This window comes from Danio aesculapii, chromosome 11 (assembly GCF_903798145.1).
Source record: "Danio aesculapii chromosome 11, fDanAes4.1, whole genome shotgun sequence".
In the NCBI taxonomy this organism is placed as follows: domain Eukaryota; kingdom Metazoa; phylum Chordata; class Actinopteri; order Cypriniformes; family Danionidae; genus Danio; species Danio aesculapii.
Genome location: NC_079445.1, coordinates 25736914 through 25764431, shown reverse-complemented (window position 1 = coordinate 25764431; position 27518 = coordinate 25736914). Strand labels below are relative to the sequence as shown.

The 27518-nt window shown below is 35.4% G+C and overlaps 2 protein-coding genes across 2 annotated transcripts; one reads left to right on the top strand and one right to left on the bottom strand.

Moving 5' to 3' along the window:
- Positions 1-3616: 3616 nt before the first annotated feature.
- cxxc1b (CXXC finger protein 1b) lies at positions 3617-13551 on the bottom strand. Its single transcript, XM_056468731.1, has 14 exons — positions 13347-13551; positions 12843-12958; positions 12653-12753; positions 12430-12554; positions 10472-10627; positions 10252-10389; positions 9974-10081; positions 9712-9890; positions 6903-7110; positions 6685-6795; positions 6557-6606; positions 4796-4892; positions 4520-4672; positions 3617-3899 (listed from the first exon to the last, which is right to left on the bottom strand). Exons 1-14 carry the CDS (start codon positions 13347-13349, stop codon positions 3753-3755), a joined length of 1692 nt encoding a protein of 563 aa, XP_056324706.1. The 5' UTR covers positions 13350-13551; the 3' UTR covers positions 3617-3752.
- A 365-nt stretch (positions 13552-13916) lies between these two features.
- On the top strand, positions 13917-24218 carry si:dkey-245f22.3 (uncharacterized protein LOC492819 homolog). Its single transcript, XM_056468551.1, has 6 exons — positions 13917-13988; positions 14306-14409; positions 14912-15059; positions 17449-17589; positions 19667-19891; positions 23437-24218. Exons 3-6 carry the CDS (start codon positions 14939-14941, stop codon positions 23748-23750), a joined length of 801 nt encoding a protein of 266 aa, XP_056324526.1. The 5' UTR covers positions 13917-13988; positions 14306-14409; positions 14912-14938; the 3' UTR covers positions 23751-24218.
- The last annotated feature ends 3300 nt before the right edge of the window (positions 24219-27518 follow it).

Sequence of the window (27518 nt, the reverse complement as noted above, 5' to 3'; positions counted from 1 at the left end):
GGAAACCCATGACTCATTTGGAATAGTTAAAGCTCCCGTCTCGTGGCACACACAAAGCTGATTTGATTTTGCGTATCTTGATATTAAATAATCTATGTTCTTTCCTGTTAATCTTTTATGAGTATTATGCAGAGTTATCGTATTTTTGTATACTGTTATATAGTTGTTGATGTGATTAAGGACATTTAACACGTAAAAAGAAATTGGTGTAAGAAAATGTCTAATGTATTTATATTTTCTATATTAATGTATTACTAATCGCTATTATTCATAATTATCATTTGTAAAATGTAATGTTCTTTTAACCACTCATATCTATGCCTCATATTTCTGATATTATTCAGTTATTCTTTTCCATATCCTCTTTAACATTTGAAATATTATTCATTCATTTTCTTTTCGGCTTAGTCCCTTTATTTGCCACAGCGGAATGAACCGCCAAGTTATCCAGCACATGTTTTACGCAGCGGATGCCCTTCCAGCGGCAACCAGGGGCTGGTGATTTCTAAAAGTCTAAATTTTGTTAAACAATTAGAATTATCAGCTGCAGCAGATTGATCATATGGCTGGATGATCTCCAACTGGCAGTCTCCAATATTAAACCAAGAACAGGCTTGTACTGAAAACATTGTCCACCCTTCTCATAAGGTGAAATTGATATTAAATTAAACAATTCATGACTATAAAACATATATGGTTGTTAGACTGTTGCACGTTTTATGCTCGTGTTTATAAACTTGTAATGTATATTTACAGTATACCCACCTCCGAGAATAATGGGGGTCGCGGGCTGAAATGTTTGGGAACCCCTGATTAAGATTATGCTTTTATCTCTTGTAACCAGCAGGTGGTCTCAGTGTGCTACTGCCGCATCTGAAGTCTCCTCGCTTCCTTTCCTCTCCTTAGGATGTGGGGAAGAAGGAATGAAGTGAAATGATTTATCTTTGCCACCTAGCCTACATCACTGATTTTGCTTGCCTGTCCGCATTTTTAGCTAATACAGAGATAATTATTTACAACATACCTCTACAAAACCCCATGTTTGCCTATTTTGTGTTTTACCTATGATTATTATTCTGCTTTAACTGTGTAAAAGTACATTATATCAAAATTAAAGGAACTGTGAAAAACAAACCACATTAACAACAATTTTATGATCAATATTAATTTTGATGTGTGTTTGAATTCTCAACATAGTGATTATATTGGCGCAGATGTGAAGAGGGGAATTTATAACATGCGTCGTGCACGTTTAGTGAAAAAAAAAACCTTCAGCGGAAAGTCCTTTTTATATTATACATTTTATATTATAAACATTTATATTATATAAGTATTATTCAGCGAAAAATCCTTTTTATATTATATATTTTACATTAGGAACAACAGGGGATACATAAAACCTGTTATTTGCTCTAATATTAATAATACTAATATTATGTGACTGAGATTAATACAATTAAATACACAATTAGCTCTCATTTTCATTCATTTTCCTTTGGCTTAGTCTCTATTTCAGACGTTACCACATCGGAATGAACCACCAACTATTCCAGCATATGTTTTACGCAGCAGATGCACTTCCAGCCGCAACCCAGTATTGGGAATACCCATACATGTCTTTGGATTGGTGGGGGTAACCGAAACCAGGGCACCTGGAGGAAACCCACGCCAACACAGAGGGAGAACGTGCAAACTCCACACTGAAATGCCAACTGACCCAGCGTGAGGCGACAGTGCTAACCATCTTTCATTTTCTGTAAGCTTATTAAATGATTTCAGAACATATTTTGGGTTATTATTGATTACTTAAACTTTCTTGGACTGATTCGTTTCTGCATGTAAATTATTACAGATTATCTGTTATTCCAATTATTGATTCAACGTTGTTGTTCAGATAAAATCATTTTTAAAGCTTGAAGAATATGACTGACTGGATCTCAGCCCATTGATTTTTTTTTTTTTACATTTTAAAGTTTACATAAGTTTTATCTGGAAAATCATAATATTTTAAAATAGCTGCTCATAGAAACACAGTAAAACTGCTTTTTGATGTGCATTTCATTAGTCTTCATTATTATTTTAATTATAACTGTATATGATCATTTTTCATTCACAAACAAAACATCGGAATACATACTCATCCTATCCCTTTGTTAAAATTTGCTATATATACACACACACACACAGTAGTTGTAGTCAAAATTATTAGCCCCCCTTTTGGATTTTTTTTTTTTTTTTTAAATATTTTCCAAATGATGTATAACAAGAGTACGGAAATTTTTACAGTATGTCTGATAATATTTTTTCTTCTGGAGAAAGTCTTATTTGTTTTATTTCGGCTAGAATAAAAGCAGTTTTTAATTAAAAAAAAAAAACATTTTAAGGTCAAAATTATTAGCCCCTTTAAGCAATTTTTTTCGATAGTCTACAGAACAAACCATCATTATACATTAACTTGCCTAATTACCCTAACCTGACCAGTTAACCTAATTAAGCCTTTAAATATCACTTTAAGCTGTATAGAAGTGTCTTAAAAATATCTAGTAAAATATTATTTACTGTCATCATAGCAAAGATTAATTAAATCAGTTTTTAGAAATGAATTATTAAAACTATTATGTTTAGAAATGTGTTAAAAAATCTCATATTTAAAGAGAAATTGGGGAAAAAATAAACAGGTTGGCTAATAATTTTGACTTCAACTATATTTAAATAGATTCCTTAAATATTATAGACATATTTAAAGAAGATCCTTGTATTTAACACACAAATTAAGAAATATGTAGGGTGTTCAAGGCATTTGTTTAGCATTACTATAATAAAAAAAATCTTTTAGACAAATGCAGTGTACAGCATTGGGAGTCAAATATACGACCTATGCCTTAACAAAATTGGTTGGATATTGGACAATAAAAAAAACAAATGTACCATCTTTTCTGCTTTTTTATATGCATGGTTGAATGCCACTCTCATGGCATTTTCATATTCATCATTTTGTGTTTGTGCGTCCTGTAATATTTAAATTGTATACATATTTACTTTTAGTCTTGTCTCTAACTATTGAGCTTATTTCAAGGCTGCATGTGATCCCATGGCTATATTCACGTTCTCCTTGTATTGCTTGTTCAAGAATTACTAAAAAAAAAACATAAATATACACCATATTCATAGAATGTTTACTTATCTATTGATCTGTGCAGTACTGCTACATGACAAATTTTGTATTTTTATAAATAAAATTTCATGACAAAATGTATTATTTATTTTCATTTGGATCCTACTGAAACAAGAACTGCTTTAAATACGTACAATAAAAAAGCCTTTATAGATGTAAACCATGTTCACCTTAGTTTCACATAAAATATACATAAAAATAATCAGTTAAATATTAAAAAACAAACTAAATGTACGTCTTATGATTAAATCTATCTATTAGAAAATGTACATTTTCATGGATAATGATTTAAATTTTTTTCCTAAGTTATGGATTCTCACTAATTCTTGTGTATTGTGTGTTTGTATATATGATTTGTACATTATTTAATGAATAAATGAACACAAAACACAAAATATAAAATAATACTGTTATAATTCATTACTGTGACGCATGTGAAATGACTCCTGCAGACTACGGGAGACACATGAAGAAGGGTTTAATATGTATGGTCAAATAGTGACACAATATACAATATGAAAAGTATACAAATATAAACAGCAGGGGTTTTTCACATGAATACTGATTACTGAGATGGCTATCTGTCTTTGCTGCAGCGCAGGTCGGTGGTCAGCGGGTCATGCTGAATGGTCTGGTGGAGCATAAGGGCCAGCAGTCCTGCTCTGTTGGTCATGGCCGTCCTCACATTGCGTTCTTGTTCAAACAACTCGTCCAGCTTGTACCACTGTTCAGAAGAGGAAAAAACAAATCAAATGGATCATTTAATTAACTTTAATTATGATTTTACGATTTTAACTTAACGTTAATGTGTTACAGTTGACGACATCTGCAAAGCTGTAAAAACACTTAAAGTTCAATGCAATGAGACATTTTTTATCTGGTAGTGACTATGAATGAGTTTTTCCTGAGTTTGCGACATCCCCAACCCCCAAATTTACATAAACCTCACCCCAAACTCCCAAATTTACATAAACCACACCCCCAACCCCCAAATTTACATAAACCCCACCCCAAACCCCCAAATTTGCATAAACCACACCCCCAACCCCCAAATTTACATAAACCCCACCCACAGATGTCACATTTCCCTTAATTTCCAGTAGGCCAAGAGTAAATTATAATTCACTGACCAATCAGAGCCCATTGCATAGTTCTAAGGGAGGAGCTTCAGAGAATTTTTTAAAGAACGGTGGTGTAGAATTAAGAATAAAGAACTGAAGATTACTGTGATGTTTTGAGAATAAATGTTGAAAGTTACAGAGCACCCCCTAAACAAGATGAAGAATTCAAAAGCAGTGTATTGAGCACGCGTTTAAAACTCCCGTGGGGATTAATTTGACTGACCACTCTGACACGCTCCAGGTCCACCTCGGCCCGCCTGAGCTTCTCCCAGCAGTAATGCTTGTTGCACTTCCGTTTGGACACCCTGCAGTAATCTCCAGTCGGATCAAACACGTTACGCACTAGTGGACATCCACACACCTCATCTGATGTGACCTGAGAAGCAGAAAAAAAGGAATTTATTTAACATATATAATGCTAGGAAGAGACATGAAAATGGGTTATATTAATTAAGACGTTTTAAAGAAGAAACACTGCAAAATGTTGCAAAGCTCTCACCTTTGGGTCTCTGGAATGTTCTGGACATAAAACTTGCAGTCTCTTACAGTATGTTTTACTCTGAGGGTTGTACACGTCACAGAAAAGTCTTGTTGCACTAATAAGATATAAGAAAAATTCAATAAATAAATACACACACACACACACAACAAATGTATAATTTACAGTAAACTGAATACAATATTAATGTAAATTATGCTTAAATGTGACAGGGAACACTTGTTACTAATTACCTATGTTACTAATTGTTGTTTAACGTATTGTTAAACTTTTCAAACCACTAACAGAGTTTTATCTCAAGTTTCTAACCTCACACCATGTACCATATCTAAACTGAATTTTATATTTATTTATTACATATTTGTTGCCACATCAGCATCTTATGGCTATTTCGTGGCCAAATGGATATACATTAAAATATTATATGATAAAAACAAATTCGTATTATATAAAAAAAAAGAAAAAAAAAAAGACTTAGACAAATATATAAAATATAAATAGATTAAATTTACAAAAAAATTATTCAAAGTTAAATATGGTTTTTCAGTTCTATTTTTAAACTGAATTTTATATATATCCATCAAATTATTAGTATTTTAAATATCGCAAAAACAGAATTGACAAATAATTTATCTACTATTGGTTTACTCTAAAGATTTTGTACAAATGAACGAGAGAAGATTAAAGTGAAAGTAAAAGCAATTGGAGCAAGTTACGTGCTTTTTCTATCAGTGCTTTAAATAGTGTTAGCAAAACATTTAGTAAAACATTTTTAACCAATTTAACAAAGCCGACCAGAATTTAAAGACAAACACAAAATACATATTACTGAAATGAACGGTTTATATTACTTATGAGAGTAGACACACTCAAAAAAGTATGAATGTAATATTTAGTAGGCAAAGACAAATGTCGTTTAATACACATATAAACTCTATTTTCATAAAGTTTTAAAAGAATCAGTTTATCTAGGAGGCACACAATGCATTTACAATTCTTGAATCTGAGTGCTGGAGAGGGGCAAAGTGGGCTATTCTATCTAAATAGATCTACCCCTAGTCATTATCAAGCCACTAGCCTTTCAACACGCTTTTAACCATTGAAATATTGTGTGTGAGTGATGCTCTGGCACAGTTACTGATTTTAAAACACTTTTAAAACACTCAATTTTTGGATTTACATATAAGGGCAAGTCATTGATTACTCTTATATTCTGTTTAAATAACATATTTATTAATAATATTATATTTAAGTTTGTTTAAAAAAAACTTGACTTTATTAATCCCCAAAGGTAAATTCACATGTCACAGCAGAGCTCTCCATACTAAAAATAGATAAATAAATGACATTATATATATATATATATATATATATATATATATATATATATATATATATATATATATATATATATATATATATATATATATATATATATAAATATATATATATAAACAATAATAAAATTACATTCATACTGCACACCTTAGTTCCAAAAACAACGAGTAAACCCTTGCCCATATTTAATTCAGTTCAGCACAATTCATCTACTATGACTTTGGTTATACAATCTGATCACTGTTGGTAAAAAAAAAAGACTTCCTTTATCTTTTTCTGTTATTAAACTATCAGTGATGATCTTTTAATCCTGAATGTTCGTGTGTCAGTTATGACAGAATTTTAATTATGGTGCATCCATAGTATTCAGGGAGATTAAAAAAGAAGTGTTGTATCAAAATCATTTTGATATAGCTCTCTTACCCTTCTATTCTGGTTGGGAAAATGGAACCGAAAGATGTCTGGCTTTCATACTGTAAAAAAAAATATATATATATTTGTAAATGTGTTCATATTTCAGTGATTTATGAGCTTCTAAACCTTATGCTCACCTTAGCATAACATCTCTCCATATGCCTGAGCGCCACCTTGGGGTTGACGGGGTGACTGCAGGACACACAGAAGATCTGAAGGTCTGTGTCCTCACTGTCTGTTTCGTTCACCTGCATGAAAAGACATTAGTTTATACTACAAATGTAGTTCCCTCCACACGTCAGTTCCAGTTATCCTATAAAATTCCAACAACATCACCGTGAGACTGTAAACTCACATCTTCATCTTGTAAGACCAGCTGCTGCTTGGCTTTGGCAATGATGCCCTCCAGCTCGTGGAAGCGGCGCTCCATCTCTGCCAGGCGCATGCGTGCGGCCTGCTGCTCTCGGCGGATGCGCTCCAGCTGTTTTTTACCCTGCTCCTCCGCAATGCAAGGGCTTTGCTGCCACTGCTGGATGCGCTGCGGGAGGATCTCGTAGATGCGGCTGCACAGATTGACACATTATGAAGTCAAGTGATTGCAAATGTGATATTGTGAGACACCCAGAGCTCTACAGTGCGAATTAAAATAATTACTTTATGTGACTGTGGAATAATATTCAAGCACACTGGAACAACTGACCCAATCATAACTCATAAACCATTTTCTAAATGTTAGTAATATTAGTAGCAGGCATGGGACGATAACTGTGTTCAAGGTATATCGCAGTTTGGAAAAGTCAAGGTTTTAAAACAGTCAACATTTTCTGCTATACCATTCCTAAGGTATGAGTAAGATTTTTACTTTATTTTTTACTTTTTTAGGACAGCAGTATCTCCAGCAGAAAAGATCTCCAAAGATACCGTTTTAAGTTGTAAAAAAAAAATAAAAATCTGTGTTTTTGAAACAAATGAAGGCAGCAGAAATCAATCATTCATGTGAATTATTCAGCCTGACATGTTTACTGATCCAAAATATTTTAGAGCAGTAATCTCAATACCGTGATATTTTAATCCAAGGTTATCATACCATCAGAAATGTATACCGGCCCATGCCTAATTAGTAGTAGTGATGTGCAGATACCTCCGATACCAGATCTTTATGCTTTATAAGATCGATTCTCGAATAAAAACCTCAATACTTTTGATAGTTCAGTAATTTGATGTAATTAATATTATTAACAGGAACACAGTGGAAAGTAACTAAACTAATGAGATATTCTTTAAATAATATGCAGTTGGTGGGAACTTTTTTCCGCCTGGGAAAGTGTAGGCGCAAAATAGGAGCAGCTCGTCAGTCATTCACAGTCAGTCCAGTCACAACAATGGCAGACCGAGAGCGTAAACAAAGTCACTTGTGGAGCTATTACAGCTCTACAATCAGTCAAGACACGATTTCTATTTACCGCTACTTCAATTTACGTCAAAGTTTAAAATACAAAAATACTGTTTTGAAGCTATAATTTGAAATGTACTACTTTTTCACATTTATTTAACACATTGGTATCAGATTGGTATTGCCAATACCAGCCTTCATTTTACTCGTTATCGGATCCGAAAGGAAACCTGTGGTATCAAACAACAAAATATCTGGCCGACAAATAACTCTATGACAGGTAACTCAAATTGTGTCAACAAATATAAATGTGTATTTCTGTGCAGCTTACACATGCAGAGAGATCCGTCATTTACACGTGCACAAAGCATGGATCTACAGCTGACAGAGAGAGACCTCAGGCAAACTCAGCATCAACCTGAAAGACTTCTTTCTGAAAGACCAACGTGGCCTTGTATCCATGAAAAGAAAGATTGTTTCTGAAAGGACTTCTGCCAACAATGCAGAATCAGAACTTTTTAAAATGCTGAATCAATATCAGAGTTGCTTTTGCCCACTGGAGGGAAATGATGTTACGCAGTTCAAAACAATGATCTGAAGGATGACACCATGGCTGAAGAATTACTTTTAGACAGGTATGATTAAAAAACTATTTTAGTCATGCAAAGCTTATGTAGATTGGGTTCTTTTTTTATGAATGCGTTTATATGCACAGAGGTGTTTTTAGCCACTGAAAACTTCCAGAGAAAGATTGACTATGATTAAGTTCATGGAGTACCTTTTACAGCATCGATAATATAGTCGGTTAAATAGACATAAGCGTTTATTTAGTTGTTGAAGTGTAAAAGGAGATGTAAACAAGCGATGTACGAGGATCAGCGAGGACAATTGTAAATGAAAAGTCACTGGTTATCTTGTTAACGTAAGTGTAATGTAAAAACATGACCGGATATTTCTGTTTTTAATCATTCCTTTTTTATGATCTGATTTTTATTTAGTTGAATAGCAATACACAAGTAAATAGTGCTCTTCCGCCTAACCAGCTTTACTGAGGTGAAGTTTGATTTTCCCACATTCGTTCATTTTTGAACAGTGACAGCCTGTGACACGCTCCCACTCTAGCGTTACTTTGAATACTGGGTCTGAAATAGCGTGTAGCTATGACCGTTCCTCAATTGACTGTGAACAATGTTGTATTTTACAGTCATTGGGTGAATATATGATTTCACTACTTAGAATTTGCAAACTATACTTTTCTGAAATTATATTATTAAGGAGAAAGACTGTGCGGATATATAACCAACTTTTCCCCAATGCCAGTTTTGGGGAAATATAATTCCTGCACCTGCTGGCCTGTCTATGCTGGCAAAGTGCATGTCTCCACAGAGTTTTCGAATTGGTGACTGACATGATCTAGTGTTATATAAGGTTGTCTATCTTCATCTATTCGGTGCGCGTTCATGACTTAAGGAGGCGTGGCTTGGGATGGCTGGGGAGAAACATGAATTTTCAAAATTATGCTAACGTTAGCATTCTGGCAGATCACCTACTGCACCTTTAAACAAATCATTTCTTATATTGTGAGAAAAGATGGACAGAAAATGAAGTGTTTTTCTCAGATGGACATAAACCTTATTGTAAGAGACCTCCAAAGCAAAAACGATGAACTTTTTTAAAACAGTACATTAGGGGCACTTTAAAGCACATTAATCTGGTATTGGTATAACCTTGTGTTCCACACTGGTCGGCTGCACTTAATGAAATAACCTACTTGGCGGCCAGCTTCATGCCACAGTCCTCAGAGCAATATTTTGAGTTTGGCCGTGCCGGCTCAATGCAGTTCGGCCCCAGGCACTGTTGCGTGTCTCCTCCGTGTCTGCCGTCTGCCCTATCACTGTGTCGCAAACGGTCACGGTGCTTTTGCTTCTGCTTGTGGCGACGGGATTCTTTCTGTGAATGATAAACACGATCAAATGAAGATCAATTCCGTAATGCAATCAAATTTGTATTAAGTACTCTGCTCCCATTTGTACCTTCTTGTCAAATTTCTTGTCTCTCCTCTTGACGTGTTTGACTTTTATAGCTTTCTTCCGTGGAACAGGACTGTAAAGTTGGCCATCATCATCTTCACTGCCCCATGACTACATAAATATATATAAAAATAAAAAAGCAGATCCATTTTAAAGTGCTGAGACCTAACGCATCATCCCTAATAAGCAAATGTACTTTTGTACCTCTTATTACATGACAAGAATTCAAATTAATGTATATACTAAGTGGTTGTGGTTGAACTGCAGCAATTAGTAGTTACCGCATTTCTGTCCTTGTAGTGCTCATATGGATCCATATCGTTCTCATCATAATCATCGGAGTATCGTCTATCCCTGTGCATTATATTGTCTTTCCTCTCACGCAGCGAAAACTCCTCATCCCGAACACGCAGCATTTTCTGTAAAAACAATATGAGGGAAAATTTACTTCAAATCTAGAGCTAAACAATAAACAAACACGCTAAATATAAAGCTGCTTACCCGAGCACGAACAACACACTGCCTTAGTCGACACTTCTGACGAATCTTGTTTGGCCCTCCAAATTTCTTCATGTCTTTACAGAAGTCGCAATGACCACAGTCCTCTGTTCTGGTGCAGGGTTCACATTCACCACACATACGGGCAGAGCGCTTCACCTGGAACACAATGTTAAAGGACAATGTTGCTTTTACAGAATTTAATTATTTAACATTTTAACATTACAGATGTTTAAAGGGTCGCGAAACACCAAAACACATTTTTTGAGATGTTGACAATCATTTATATGTGCCACGTTGCTAAAAATACTATTAGGACACACATATTTGGCTGTTTTTCCGTTGTTTAGAGCAATTTTTTTCTTCCCATTTAAAAAGAATTTTTGAAGCAAAGTCACGGCGATGAGATCATTGTGTAAATTCCAGCATGGAGATTGGCTGCCTGGACCAGACAGTACAAAGTGTGACATCATTGAGTTTTCAGCACATCTGTTCATTAATTCATGAGAAAGACTTGGTTAGAACCAATCAATGCGCTCTATTGTGAATGAGATTCAACTTCATTAATATGCATAATATAGCTTTGAAGACTCCTTTTACCCGTTACAGTGTTGAGAGAGACGCCATGTTTTGCCAACCGTAATTCAAACAAGTAGTTGAAGAATTGTTCGTCAAACATGGGTCGCCAGTATTGCATTTATAAATGTGATGCAACGAAGGTTTTGTTTCTATTTCCCCACAATGAGAGCACAGCTCGTGTGTGGACCCACATGTGTGGATTACAGTGGTCTGCTAACATGCGACAAAAATATGTTTGTAAGGAACATTTTTACCCGAGAGCTTTTTGAATCTGGATATCCAGATTCGCCACTCGTCTTCTTTTAAAAAAAGACATGGCTCCAGTTCGTGTTAATTGTCCGGTCTCTACGGATTTAGTAAGTGTGATCAATATTCTTTGTTTGTGTTTATTCAGATGGCAAAGTTAGTTAGTATCGTCAGCTGTACTCTTTCAGCTTTTGAAGACATACCTTAGTTAAATGATTTAGTTACTAAGTTTACAGTAATATCACAACAATATTAGGGACTGAAAATCCTCCACTTCCACACAGCTCTCAGATACACTGTATATGCTGCTCTCCGAATGACTGTCTATCTCTCCTGGTTGTGTTAATGTTGCCGGTGTGAAAATCAGCTGTGGTGCACATAATAAAACTCAATTTTTCATGCAAACCCTTCCTTCTTTTGCCACTCGACACTCCCACCTAAACAAAGCTGGACTTTTTCCCTTACTTTTTTTTCAAACTAGGGATGTGAAACCACCCTGCTGAGACAGTGTGTGTGTGTGTGTGAGGGGGGGGTTCATGGCATATAGAGTTCATGGCTGGCTAATGTGAACTAGTGTCAAGTGTCAAAAAAAGCATAACAAAAATGTATTTTTCCCATGTATAACAGGTGTCCAACTTTCTGTTTGTTCAAGCATAAACAACTATCTTCAAACATCACTATCAATATTCACTATAAAATTTTCACCATCAATAAGTATTCTGACTATGAGTTTACAGAAAACACACACACACACACACGCACACACAAAAATGTCAGTTTTTATTGTAAAACACATCTGCAAGAATATTTAAAGCAAAAATTGTTTGATGGTGACATCATGAATAAGACGCAAGGATCACCATATGGCCTTAAAAGACTAATTATTTTAAAATCGTTATGCTTTCTAACTGTCATTAAAACCACAAAGTCATACCAGTTAATGACCAAGAGGATTTCATAAATATATATTTAAGATAAACTGAAATTACATTTTCAATAAAATCCCAAAACAATTATCAAATTTATACTTATTCCATTATTTAAAATGTTTATAAAATTGGTCAACGTGTTTCTTATTTCATAAATAACCTAACTGAAGTCATGCAACTAATATGGTCAAATGAACAAGCACCTACTTTAGACCCACGTCGCTTATCAATCTTGTATTCTGGAGTGCTGGATCGTTTCTCAACCCTCTCGGGCTCAACATCTTTATCGCGGTTCTTCTTCCGATACCGTATTGAAAGTGATGGATCCCTTCCTGAAAATATATATTGTATATAAAATATTGTTAAGTACATTTTTAATTATTTTGAAGCCAACCACATTAAGTTAACAAAAAAGTCTTGAGCAACTGACCCCGACACTGCTGACAGTACCACTCTCTTATAGCTTTAGCCATCTTCTCCGTCACATTAATACAGTGACCGTGAAACCATTCATTGCAGTTGTCACAACCACTGAGGAGTAAAGTTTTAAAACATGTTATGCTCTCTATTTGCCCTTATATACTATTTTTAGAGAATACGGTTAAAGATATTTGTCTCACATCATGAAGCAGTTGATGTCCGATTTTCGACAAATGCAGTAAAGAGGAGCATTTTCTCCTTTTTCCATACTGTTGTCCAGACCAGGAGTCTGGTCCATATCAGACATCTCGCTATCCTGTAAAGAAAGTAACGTTACAGTATTATAATAACAGACCACCGATCTAACAATAAAGAGAACATATTTTCCTCAATCTAAAGGCGAAATGAAACAAAAAAATAACTTTAGCCAAATTTCAAACATTTTAATTTAATCAAAATAATACATAAACATTACAATATATATTAGCATGATAGCTTTTGATAACCATTGGATAATCAATTAAGTACTACATATAAACCTAAATAAATATTTGTAAAATAATTATTAGTAAAAAAATATTCATTGTTTCATTCCAATAACTGATCAAGGAGCATTATTTGTGGGGTTTTTTTTTTGCTGCTCAAGTCGAAGCTAATGTGCTATCAAACAATAATAATGACGTTAAGTTAGCTAGCAGACTTACCATCGCTGCTCACCGCCTTCAAGAAGATCCGATCAAACAGACGAACTATCGATCAACTCATATAATATTTCACTGCATAGTGAATGCTGCGACTAGAATAACTGTAAAAAGTCCCCATATAAAACAAGAAATGAAGCGGTATGACAAACCAAATTATTCTGCCCGTGGGCTGAAAGCTAACGCCGTCGTTTCGGTTGTGTATGTGCAGAAGGCTAAGTGTCATAATAAAAGTCCCCAATCAGGAAAATAATTCAGTAACATAGTGGTCAGTGAAAGACTTCATAATTATGTTTTCTTAATTTTAATAATAACTATTATTGTTAATACAATAAAATATTATTAATAATAATAACCATATTTATAATCATCGTTATAATAATAATAGTTATTATTATTTTTGTTGTTGTTGTTATTATTATTATTAATAATGACAATTATGATGATTTATGCAATTTAAAATAATTGTTTATATTTATATGCCAGGTATTGATTTATTTATTTATTGGTAGGGGGTGTGGTGCACAGTCGCACTATCAACACTACGAGCATGCTAACAAATGGATAATGATGAGGCAACGGCCCCTAAAGAGCAGAGAATCAATCTGCCATCTGACGAGCGATGAGATGAATGTGGTGACGAAGGTTAGTCAATTTTATAAACTTAAACGATTAACGACAATACTTTATTTCAAATAACTTGAAGAACTAAATTATGAAGATTATAAAAATCACATTGCTGTTATCTTGCTGGGATATATACTTTGCCGAAAGATGATAATGATGATGATGATAATGATGATCTGTAGCCTAACGTTTTTATGTTGTTGTTTTTACGATAAATATAAAAAATTTACATGTGGTGAAGTTTGGGAAATTTAGGAGACCAGAATAATTTGTAATACTGGATTCTTTGTGATGATAATAATATTACACATTTGCTATAATGTGTTTAATTTCAGGTATAAACTAAACTTCTCTGCACATTTGAACAGTTTTGGGGTTTTCCCCCTTGAAAAGAAGGATTTGAAATCCTCATAGAAGTTTTTCAGCATTTTGACTCGAGGTAAGCAAACATTGGCCTAATAGGTTGCTGAAATTTATTGCCCTCTTTACATCTAAGATGCCTCTTATCCCTGTCACACAATATGTTTGCCAAATGGATTGAGATTAATAATAGATTAATGACTCTGGCACTTTTTGCTCCATCAGTACTTTTTTATGCTAGGCTTTGTGTTTTTTTGCATGTACTGTAAATTATATTTGTGCATATCAAATTCACAACTTCATAATTATCACATTAATTAGTAAATGTTGCTAACTTAGTCACAGAACAAAAATCTGACGCGGTGTAGACATTATTAACTGTTAGTTGCATAATGCATCAGCATGTCAAGTGATCAATTAGCATTCTCTCACCACAGTATTTTACCATTAGTATTTAATATATGTCACAGACTATAGCACATCTACTTTGCTTCCTGTGCTTGAATATTTCATGATATGGTTTTGAGTTGAACTGCTCCAGCATTTTCACTCTGCATCTTTACATTTTTTTGTTGTTGTAGCGAATACTCTGAGAGGAGTTTGTGAAGATGGACTGTGATCATGAGGATGAACATGGTGGCCGCTCACCGACTGGATCAAAATCTAGCATTCGTGAAGATGAGGCACAAACTAATCCAGCTCCTGCTATATCCACTTTTCAGCACTCTGGTGAGGAGTTTGTGTTCACTTGTGACTTTTTGAGCTTTTTTCCAAATATTTGGTAATTTACATCTCACAATTCAATAGTGAAACTCAAATTCAAACACACAAAATTCAGAGTTTATTGGAGCTCTAACCTTTTTCTCAGAACTTTGATAACATGTAATTCTAACAAAAACTAAAAACAGAAGCTAAATTATAAGCTATTATAAACTATTATAAAAATATAAGCTTTCTCACAATTCAGTTTTCTTTTGTTCTGTTTTTGTCCAATTTTAATTTATTTTTATGATATTATATTATAGTTTTGCAAGAACTATTATTATGTTGTTGCATAGTTATGTGCTCTTTCTTTATTCGAGGAGATCACAGTGAAATGCCATTCGGTTTCTAGACAAAACTAGATAATGTCATGTTTTTTCAGACAGAAATCAGCAGTAGCTGTATCTGCACTGAGATGTGTGAAATTAAATTGAAACTGAAAATTAGGCTATGCAAAAGTTCGGGCACCCTCTCTTTTGTGTTGATTTCAAAACCTGTAGTCACTTAATGCTGATTGATTTCAACACAAAATTGATTTGAGCGACTCAATGAACCATAACAATCCTTACACAGGTGCAACAAATTATGAAAAAGGATATTTAAGATAGCTGATTGTTGGTTGTGCTTCTTATTGTGAACCTGAAAGTAGCAACATGGGAACCTCAAAAGAACTTCCTAATGAGCTAAAAGATAATTCACCAACATTCAAGAAGGATGCAAAAAGCTATTACTAAATGTTTAAATCTCCACTGTCAGAAATATAGGAAGAAAATGGAAGGCCTCAGGAACAGTTCTTGAGAAGGAAAGATGTGGTTTGCCGAGAAAAATATCTGAAAGGTGAAGAATGGTTAGAATGGTCACAGACAAACCACAGACCACCTCCAATGAGCTCCAGGAACATCTTGCTGCTGATTGTCATTGTTGTCATTGAATGTCATTGTACATCGTTTCACAGTTAAGCGCATTCTTCACAAAGAACAGCTCAATGGAAAGTAATGCAGAAAAAGCCTTTTCTGCGTTCTGCCAGTAAGAAGAGTCATTTGAGCTATGCAAAGGCTCATCTGGACAAGCCTTATTCATTTTGGAAAAATATACTGTGGACAGATGCCTCAACCATAGGCACTTTTCATGATGGAAAAAAACACAACATTCTAGGAGAACCTGCTACTGCAAGATATGGTGGAGGGTCCATCATGCTGTGGGGATGTGTGGCAAGCACAGCTACTGGAAACAGCAGATTCTGAAGAACAATGTTCAGGAATCAGTCAAGAGATGGAAGTTAAGGCAGGGTTGGATTGTTTCAGCAGGACAATGACCCAAAGCACAGTTCAAGATCTACCAAGGAATTCATGCTCAGACATGATACAATGTTCTAGAATGGCCATCTCAGTCCCCAGACTTGAACATCATCGAAAATCTAAGGATTGATTTGAAAAGGCACTCAGCACCCATCAAACCTGACTGAACTGGAGAAATTGTGCAAGGAACAATGGTCCAAAATGCCATCAGCCAGAATTCTGAGACTTATCCTTGGCTTTAAAAAGCATCAACAGGCTTTTATTTCAGCAAAAGACGGCAGTACAAAAGATTATTCTGATACGTTATTATATTGTTGTGGTGCCCAAATTCATGCACCTGTCTGTTTTTGTTATGACTTAAATTGCATCGCATCTGTTGATTGAATAAATGTTGTCGAAGCTGAAATGCTGCTTTTTCCCTAGGATATAATTTACATCCAAATGAAATTGCTGATTTGAAAGGCCAGAAGGTTATGGTTTGCAATTATGAAAATTATCAGGGGTGCACAAACTTTTGCATAAAAATGTATATATAGTGAGATATAAACTCAAAATTATAAACATAAATGACACAAAACTGACTTTTTCAGTTAGGTCTGCAACTTTATTTCTTGCAATTTTCAGTTATCTTTTTGTCATTTTTATTTTTCACATAATTGCAGCTTTTTATTTAGCATTAATGTGTGTTAAGGCTTTTTTCCAAATATTTTTCTGACTTTGTATGTTGCAGTTTCAACTTATAAGCTGACAAATTGCAAGTTTAAGTCAAAAATCCAAGTATAAAGTCAGAAATGCAGGAACTCACTATCGCAAGAAATCACAATTCATAAAAATAAGAGCTAGAATTGCAATATCTGAACTTCACATTCAGAGAAAAAGGCTGAAATTGCAGGAATCCTTGTGTTTAAGTGTCACAATTCTGAGGATTTTTCTCCATTTATAGGATTGTTCATTTATATCCCATAATACTGTTTTCTTCTGCTTCGTAAATAAACATTGTAAAAAAGCTGACGTCTAGAGGAAAAAACAACTAATAATGTGCTTTATTTATTCCATAGAGTCATCTAATAACAAGGACATGGAATCTGCTAGAATGTGTCTAAAGGACAGTGAACTCTCACCAACAGATGAACTCTCTGATGGGAGGGAAAACTCATGCCTTATTTCTCCTATCACCAAATCCAAACCACTCGCATTTGGTAAATATCCTTCATGCTACCACTATACTTTTTAACAATATGACAATATTTTAAACATTGTCATACACATTGACAAAATTTTACATTTTCAGTTTAGCAAAAATCACAACAAGCATAATATATAAACTCAGAATAACTTCAAACATATTGAAAGAAAGAAAGAAAAAACACACAAATTCAACAAAAGAGTCACCATTTAGACTCTCCAAAATTGTTAATCTTTTTAGAGTAAGGCAAGAGGTCATCCCCTTTAACCACTGAGAGACACCAGGGCTGTCTTTTTTTCCAACAGTTACATGTTTAGCTTCTATTTATTCATTCATTTTTTGACTATGATCGCCACAGTGAAATGAACCACCAACTATTCCAGCAGATACCCTTACAGCTGCAACCCAGTACTAGGAAACACCCATACACATACACACAAGCTCCAATTTAGTTTATTCAATTCACCTATAGCGCATGTCTTTGTACTGTGGGGGACACCGGTGCACCTGGAGGAAACCCACATGAACACGTGGAGAACATGGTGTTCATTTAAAACTAAGGTCCACAATCATGCAAAGACAGAGTTATTTTTTAACACAGAGTTAAAGTTTGACAAGCAAATAAATTCTGTAGTCAGAAGTGGTTTCTATCAATTAATGAACATTGCTAAACTGAAGCGTTTTCTGTCTTCTAAGCATTTTGAAACCATCATTAACATCTTTATTATGTCCAGATTGGACTATTACAATTCTCTGTATTCAGGGGTTTCTCATGCTTCAGTTGTATCCCTGCAACTGGTTCAAAATGCAGCTGCTAGGCACTAAAACACTTGCTAGCATTTCACCAGTTTTATCATGTCTTCACTGGCTCCCAGTGCAATGTAGGATCCAGTACAAGTTATTGTTATTTGTTTTTAAAGGTTTGAATGGTCTGGCACCTACTTACATTGGTGAGCGTCTTCACTGGCATACTTCATCTACAGTTTCAGCTAGTTGCTCCCAAATCTCGATTAAAATCAAAAGGACACATTTAAATGTGCTCTATAAATAAAGCAAACAAACAAACAAACTCCACACAGAAATGCCAACTGCCAAATACTGACATTTATTCGTCAGGTATGGTAACCAAAATCCAACGTCTGATAGACGTCATATTAGTAACGTCAAGCTGGAACATCATAAGACGTTGATATTTTGTTGTTTTAGGTCGCGTTGGAAAGTAACCAAAACACAACTGTCCGACATTGGACATTGATGTCGGCCTGACGTTGGGTTCTGACATCTATCAATATGTCGTCGCATTTTAGTGTGTAAAAATCCTTTCTTTGAAAATTGATATTGAATTTGACAGTATATATTGGTGCATATTGATTAGTGATCTAATCAGATACTAGTATTTATTCATTTGGTCAGGGGTGCCCAAACTCAGTCCTGGAGGGCAGGTGTCCTTCAAACTTTAGTTCCAACTCCAATCAGACAAACCTGGGCTAGCGTATTAAGCTCTTATGTTGAGGCAAGTTAGAGCTAAAATCTGTAGGACACTGGCCCTCCAGGACCAAGTTTGGGCATCCTTGCATTAGGTAACAGCCGTTAGGTAAAAATCTTTATTACATTATTTATTATATATTAATTTATTAGATACTTATTAGTAACAATTAGTAATTATTCATTATTAGACACAATTATTCATTATATTATACACAGAAATACCAACTGGCCCAGCCAGGACTCGAACCAGCGACCTTCTTGCTGTTAGGTGAAAGTGCTATTCACTAAGCCACCGTGCCACCCTGTTTACCTTCCAGCAAACATAAAATTAATAGTGATCTTTTGGCCACTTTAAAGATCAATGGACAAATGTGCAATATACACAAGCTGGAATCAAGAGGAAATACTTTACCAAGATTTGACTTACAATATTCAGTATTTTAACCCAAAAACAATTAACTTTAGTACACTCTCACATACAGAAATAATTTCCTGGGGATATTGGGGATAAAATTATGCTTAACTGCAGTTGCATACTGTCCACTCAGGCTACCACCATACTTAAAGCTCAAAATAACCTCATCATCGTCTCTTTATTTTAGACGTGCATATAAAAGAAGTCCCAGTAGATGTGAAAACTGCTTTTCAGGATGATCTAAACCCTCCTGTGAGCGACATCAGCGGTGCCTTTCCTGTCTGCATTCAACTGCCTGCAAACCATCGTAAAAATATGGCTACTTTTAAAACAACACACCGTCATCGCAAAATCAGCCATTGTTCCACCTCCACCATCAAAAGTGGACTGAGCCTGAGAGCCCCCGTTGAAGGTAAGCAACACCTCAAATTCAATTTGACTCAATGAAATGAGGGAATTCAATTTTTATGACATCTAATGCATTATAGATGCCACAGAGATCCTCACTATAGCAGGACTGGACACAGCTTTGCTTCTGCCTTTCTTGCTTTATTGTATGTGTTTTGCTAAATTGATGAAGATGGAAACTTTACAACTTTTTTTTTCCGGTGCTGATTAGTTTTTTAAAGCTCATTATATTTATGCCAAGAGGACAGCCGTTGTGAGATGGACTACAGTGTCAGCAGAGCTGCATTACTTGCGGTTAGAACATCAATAATTTGTCTGTGTTTCAGCCATTAAAAGAATATTATGGGTTCAACACTCAAGTTCAGCCTAATTTACAGCACTCGTGGCGTAATGTTGATTACCATAATAATTCATTTATGCTTTTCCCGCCATTTCTTTAAAGCATCAGAAAATTAATTTAATGGCAAAATGTAGTATTAAGTGTACTCAGCAGACACACAACATCATACGACATTAATATTAGGTTACATTTAGTGTCTAAGGACAATGTTGTTTTGACGTCCAAAAACGACATGAAATGACGTTGATATTTTGTTGATTTTAGGTTGTGTTGGAAAGTGTCCAAAACCTAAAGTCGAGCCAACAACGTCAAATACTGACATTTATTCGTCATGTATGGCAACCAAAATCCAACATCTGATAGACGTCATATTGATAGACATCATATAGACATCCACACAACATCAAGCTGTAATATCATTAGACCTTGATATTCTGTTGTTATTAGGCTGCGTTGCTGCTAATCAAAATGCAGAGTTTGTCCGACATTGGACATTGATGTCAGCCTGATGTTGGGTTCTGACGTCAACTAGATTTTCATTTCTAAACGAAATGCTATGTCCCACGACATTGAGGTATTGACATCTGACGTCATTTTGACATCCTGAGCCTGCTGAGGTGATGTACAAGACTTTGTTTAAGATTATATGTATGTTAACATTGTTTTAGTCATCTTATCCAGCATATGTTTTACGCAGCGGATGCCCTTCCAGCCGCAACCCATCACTGGGAAACACCCATATGCTCTCATTCACGCACTCTCAAAACATATGCTGGATAAGTTGGCGGTTCATTCCGCTGTGGCGACCCTAGATTAATAAAAGGACTAAGCCGAAAAGAAAATGAATGAATGAATGAAAGTTCACACTGGAAATCTTATTTCAGCCACATTTAAAATAATAATGTGAACAGTCATCTATGCAAAAAAACTGATCTGAGGAAAATATCTGATTTGAGCATCGCAGTGTGAACGTAGCCTAAACGTTGTCAAATATCAAATACAATCACAAAATTGGAATTGGCCACCAAGATCTACAGTGTAATGCAGCCTATTTCCTCATTCATATGAGAGAGAACATTATAAAAGTGTGGGATCGGCTTACAGGATTCAATAGAATCTTATCTATTACTGTGGTGCTTTTAAAGGCATAATCCCTAATTTGACAAAATGACGTGGAGTTTAGATTTCATAAACTAGTCTTCAAATCACATTAAAGGGTTAGTTCACCCAAAAATGAAAATCATGTTATTAATTACTCACCCTCATACCAAAGATCCTTCATTTGTCTTTCAGAACACAAATTGAGAAATCTTTGGTGAAATCTGACATCTGGTGAAATCTGCAAAGTACTCATGAACGTGCGCAATATACTGACACTGAGGAGAAGAAACTGTCGTTATTTTTGTTTTCTGAATATGAAAACAATGTCTGTGCTTAATCCGTATATACTGTATATAGAGAGACAGATTGTGTGGATTTTGCTCAGAGAAATATATATATTTATTTATGTAAACACATAGAACACATGTTCTACACAGAGAATGCAGCTGTGGGTCCACCACAAGTTTCCATTGCCATATTAAACACCTAATTCAAATGTAAAATCATATGGGTTATCATTTTTTAATTTCTAAGGGGATACTTGAGGTACTCTACTTATAAAATATAATATTAAGTACACTGCAAAAAATGCTGGGTTCCACACAACAGATTTGTGCTGGGAGAACGTGAACGAATTAAGTTACCTTACAGTGTTAGTTTTTACAATTTTAAGTAGATTGAACATAAAACAATAAAATTGTCTGCCCAAAAACTCAAGGATTGTGTGGTTTTAACCCATTTCAAATAAGTTGTTTGAACAAACAGCAAACATAATTTTTTGAGTGTATATTATCTGGTATAGCACCGCTTAGACACCAGCATTATTCTCTGCTGTAAAATGAATGTAACACAATAAAAATCTTTCTAATATGGTTGTAGGTTTATCTTTTGAATACAGTAGACTGATTTTACATCAGTAATTTGCCAGCAATAGACGAGCAAGTAAAATAATTCAATTAAAGAAGTGATAACTAGCATGGATCATGAATAATGTGAAAGGGGCCACATACACCATTTTTGCATAGGGCCCAATAAACTCTGAAGGCAAGCAATTAGTTACAGATTTTTGGGTGAACTAACCCTTTAAAGAGCCTTCATTAAACTGATCACAAAGTCTGCAAAAACCTATACACTACCTGAGAAAAGTCTTGTCGCATCCTATCCACATTTTAGGAGCAACAAATAATAACTTGACTTTAAGTTGATCATTTGGTATCAGAAGTGGCTCATATGAAAGGCAAAGGCCTCTAGATTACACTTATTTTACCAAAATAAAATATAATCATGCCTTGATTTTTAATAATCTATTTAGGACAGCAAGATCTGACTTTGCTCAGACAAAAGTCTTGTCACGTAACAGAAATAATGAACAGTATAGAATATAAAGTCATGGTGGAGTGGAAAAAGAATTAATATTGTGTATGACTCCCATGAGCTTGTAGGACTGCATCAATACATCTCTGCAATGACTCAAATAACTTATTAATAAAGTCATCTGGAATGGCAAAGAAAGCGTTCTTGCAGGACTCCCAGAGTTGATCAAGATTCTTGGATTCATCTTTAATGCCTCCTCCATCTTAACCCAGACATGCTCAATAATGTTCATGTCTGGTGACTGGGCTGGCCAATCCTGGAGCACCTTGACCTTCTTTGTTTTCAGGACCTTTGATGTGGAGGCTGTGGTTTGTAATATAACGGGCAGCACAAATGTTTTGATACCTCAGGCTGTGGATGTTGCCATCCACTCTGCAGATCTCTTGCACGCCCCCATACTGAATGTAACCCCAAACCATGATTTTTCCTTCTCCAAACTTGACTGATTTCTGTAAGAATCTTGGGTCCATGCGGGTTCCAGTAGGTCTTCTGCAGTACTTGTGATGATTAGGATGCAGTTCAACAGATGATCATCTGAAAAATCTACCTTCTGCCACTTTTCCAAATGATCAACCAGACGTCAAGTTATTATTTGTTGTTTTAAAACCCGAACCTGAAAGAGTAAGCCAAAACTCTTGAGTTATTATGAATGAGAGTTGAGTCATTTTTTAAAATGGGAAGAGCTACTCAGTGTCTTCATGTTGATATTTTCTTGTTTTTCCTCACACATCAAGATCTGTGCGCATCCGTCCTGTTGGCGTGTCTGTTCTGCAGGTTTTGGGACTGCGTGCTGGCGCTGGGTGATGGGTGTCAGTTCTGCGTGGCGTCTCTGTGTTCCTCCTTCTGCTCGAGCATGTGCTGCTGCGATCCCTCCTCTCTGGAGGATCTGTTAGATTTGTGTCCGTGCTGCAGTTGTGCTGAATATGTGGAGGCGTGCGGCTGCAGCTGTGGAGAAAACACCTTCGACTGCTCCATCTGCGACCTGTGTCTGCAGACCAGCGAGTGTCTGGAGCTCGGCATGGAGCTCTCGCAGCTGCTGTTTCACTAGATGTCTCATGACCGTCCCATTAAAGCTGGAATGGAATGCGGCAAATGCAATGTGCTGATTTTATAAGCATGAAACTAAAATGCGCTGGTTGATGGTGGCTGTGATGCTGCACGGCTGCATTTTGATACTGCATCAGAGGACAAAAATTAAGCGTATAGTGTTTACATATCATCTGAAAGAGAATGTAACAAAATATTAAGGTTTATTCTCTGTCTTTTTTTATTTTGAAAAATTTGAGGGTAAATAGCATTGGTGGAATTGTAAAATGTAAACTTATTTAATATAAAGTCTGTGTGAACTGGAAGTGGCTGAGACTTTTATTTCAGGACGTTGATGTACTTATAATTGTGCGTTCACATTGATGGCGGCAGGACGTCAAAGCGCTGCTCCACCAGCGAGACCGTCAAAATTCACTACATTAATCTCGTATTTAAATAGACCGTTGCAGCATATCAACAAATCAGTTACATTCCCACAAAAAAACATGCTTTCTAGCGTGAAAATGTTGCACGCTCTTTATCAAATTCATTTAACTATGGAAGATCAAGTTGTTATGCTATGTTCACACCAGACGCGGCACGCTTGTATAAATCGCGCTATTTGCACGTAAATAGACGCTTGAACATTTTGGGCTCTATTTTAACGGTCTAGGTGCAAAGTCTGAAGCGCAGGGTGCAAAAGGGCGTATCCGTATCCACTTTTGCTATTTTAAGGACGGGAAAGTACACTCTGCGCCTCGGTGCACGGTCTAACAGGGTTGAGCTTATTCTCTTAATGAGTTACGGGTATGTTTTGAGAATAAACCAATCAGAGTCTCATCTCCCATTCCCTTTAAGAGTCAGTTGCGTCTCTCCAGGGCGCATTTGCTATTTACATGGCGGACTTTGTAAGTGGAAAAACGAAACACTTTAACAGTTAAGAAAACAGTTAAATGACATCTGCAGCAAGAGGATAATGAGCCTCCTTCATTTGGCCTTTACTTTCACTTTCTTTTGTGGATAAGGAAACGGTGTTGTACGCTCTCCACTGAAGACATGCATTAGCCTATACAAAATTAATTTTGTTTGTTATGCGCAAAGATTTGTTTCAAAACTATTTCTAAATTCAGTTCTAATTTCCAGCAAAGCAATAAATGAACAATAATAACAAAGTGTGGTCAAAAAAAATTTTATATCCAAAGACACGTCCTATGCCCCATATGGTCCAAAACCTGACAGGTGGACAAATCTTGCGTTGGTCTGAAACTAGCAACACGTCATGCAAACACGTCTTGCGCCTTATTGCGCCGGGTGTATAATAGGGCCCTTTGAGTTTACTGGCTTCTTTTGTGTGTGAAATTCACTTTACAGTAGACATGGATTCACATCATGGGCAGGGCTTCTGTCTGCCCGGTGACTCTAGCTTCTTTGCTAAATGGCTAACATAGATTTTATTGAGAGAATATCTGTGTTTATGTGCTTTAGGAAGGCTGAAAAACAGCGTATATTTGTTCGGCGTCATGTCTGAGTCCACTAGATCTTTTCAGAGGTGCACCCAGCTCTGTGAGTTCATCAACTCCACCAGAAATTATAGCTGGATAATGGAGGCTTTCAGTGGTGCTTTAGACTGAACCAAGCCCAGTTTGATAAACTGTTGTCTGGTATCGGCAAGAGGATTTTCCTCCACAACACCAACAACAGGCACTATATGTGTTAATCACCCCCTTACAAGAGCAAGTTCATAATTGGTTAATGTGGCGCGAATGTCCACTGAAGTTCAGATTTTCCAACTCAAGTGATTCACGCAAAATGCGAAATACGCACAAAATGCTCAACTCACGCTGCGTCATTCGCGTGAATCGCACCGCAGGATGTCTATGTACGTCTTTGCATTGACTTAACATGTAAATCACTCGTGCTTAACGCTTCATTCGCATCTGGTGCGAACCCAGTATAATAATTGTCCTGTCGTAAATAATTGGAAATCCACTGACCACAAGAATCAAACCCTTGGGAACATCTGTGGTCGGAACCAAAGTTCACAGGACTGTGTTCTCTGGAATCCTCTCAAGTGCTGGACTTCAACATTCCGATTTGTTGTTGCTAGATCAGATATGGTTGCGGCTGGAAGTTAACAAGAATTATTTATATTATTTGCTAAATTTCCCATTTATTGTAATTTATTAACGTCTACCGCCACCCCAACCCTAAATCCAATGTCACAGTACTGTAAAAATATTAATTATTGTTATTCAGTGTCATAAAAAAACACTGCTATATTGATGTGCATATCGCACTTCTGCTCCCATTGAAAATGAATGACTTCCTGCTACTTTCGGTGTGAACGCACAGTAACTGAAACTGAATATTGAGTAGGGGAGCGGGGTTTTCTATTTTCACATCATTCCCTCATAGCCTGCTAATGGTAAAAGGGGTGTGGTTAAGAATATTGTGGCTGAAGCTGTCAAACTGATGTCATCAGAGAGCCACACAAATGCAGAATCAAATGATCAGACAAAGATTGAAGATTACCAAAACACACACGGATTAATTGTTCACCTAAAGAATAACAAAACATTTTTATTTTACAATGACTTCTAAAAATTCAGCTATTTATTTGTTAGTTTTAATTTAACTTGAATGTTATTAATCTTTCTAAAGAATATTTACCCTTTTATTGGGCAATCAATGGAAAAACCATGAAAATATACTTGGTTAAAAAAGGTGAATCTACTTTATTGTTTATTTATATTATTTTAAAGCTTTTCTGTCTGAAATGGATGCAAGTAATTGTGTGACCTACTCTATTTGTTTAATTAAAACTGACCAAACTAGTATTGGTGTCACATTTATATTGTTATTAATATTTTGTTAATATTTAATTTTTAGTTCAAATTGAAGGTAAATCTGAATAATAAAAATTATAATCCTGGATGTTTATTTAATACATTTTCCCATCTGTTAAAAAACGCTCTTATATACAGTATGCAAGATCTATTGGATTTGTTTTCACAAAACTAATAACTTGTACATCAAATATACAAATTCATTTTCAAAAAAACCTTTTCATAACAAAAGAAGAACAAAACCTTCTCTTTAATTGACTGCAGACATAACGAACGTAAATATGGCAGTGATACACACATACACAGACGCACCAGCAGCAGAAGGTCTTGCAATTTAGTTTTAATGAGTGTAAAAATGTCCTCAATCACACACCAGCGCTCATATATCAGGACTGTACTATTATTGCTGTATGACTTTGCATAATTAAAATCATTTAAAAAACAATAAACCCATATTTATGCCTTGACATATGCGAAGAAGGAAAAAAACAGGCAAATGACAAATTCTATCACAACATTCAAGTTTTGAAATATATTTTACATGCTTTTACCTATAAATGGTTTAATTTCATATATTATACATTCATTTGTAATGCTGAAGAACTCACGGAGAAGACTTTGGAGAATCATTCCAGTTTTCTATTTACAAACCAAACAAATGACTGTTGTTCCTAGAATGCTAAAGGCACAGGTCGATCAGAGGTCGAACTTCATTTGGCTTTATCTGGCAACCGCTTAATGTCACGTTTCCGAGTGTAAATACATTAATATTTGCCAGTAAGTGTGTATTTAGCTGCATCTAATAAACTGCTGATTTAGATCTACTGGTTTTTAAAAAAAGCACTTTAGGCAGAGGTAGCTTGTAATATTTTACACCAGAAAAAGCTAGTTGTGCATGACATTGTGTGGCTTGCTTCCTTACACACTTCCCAAAATTCTGTAAC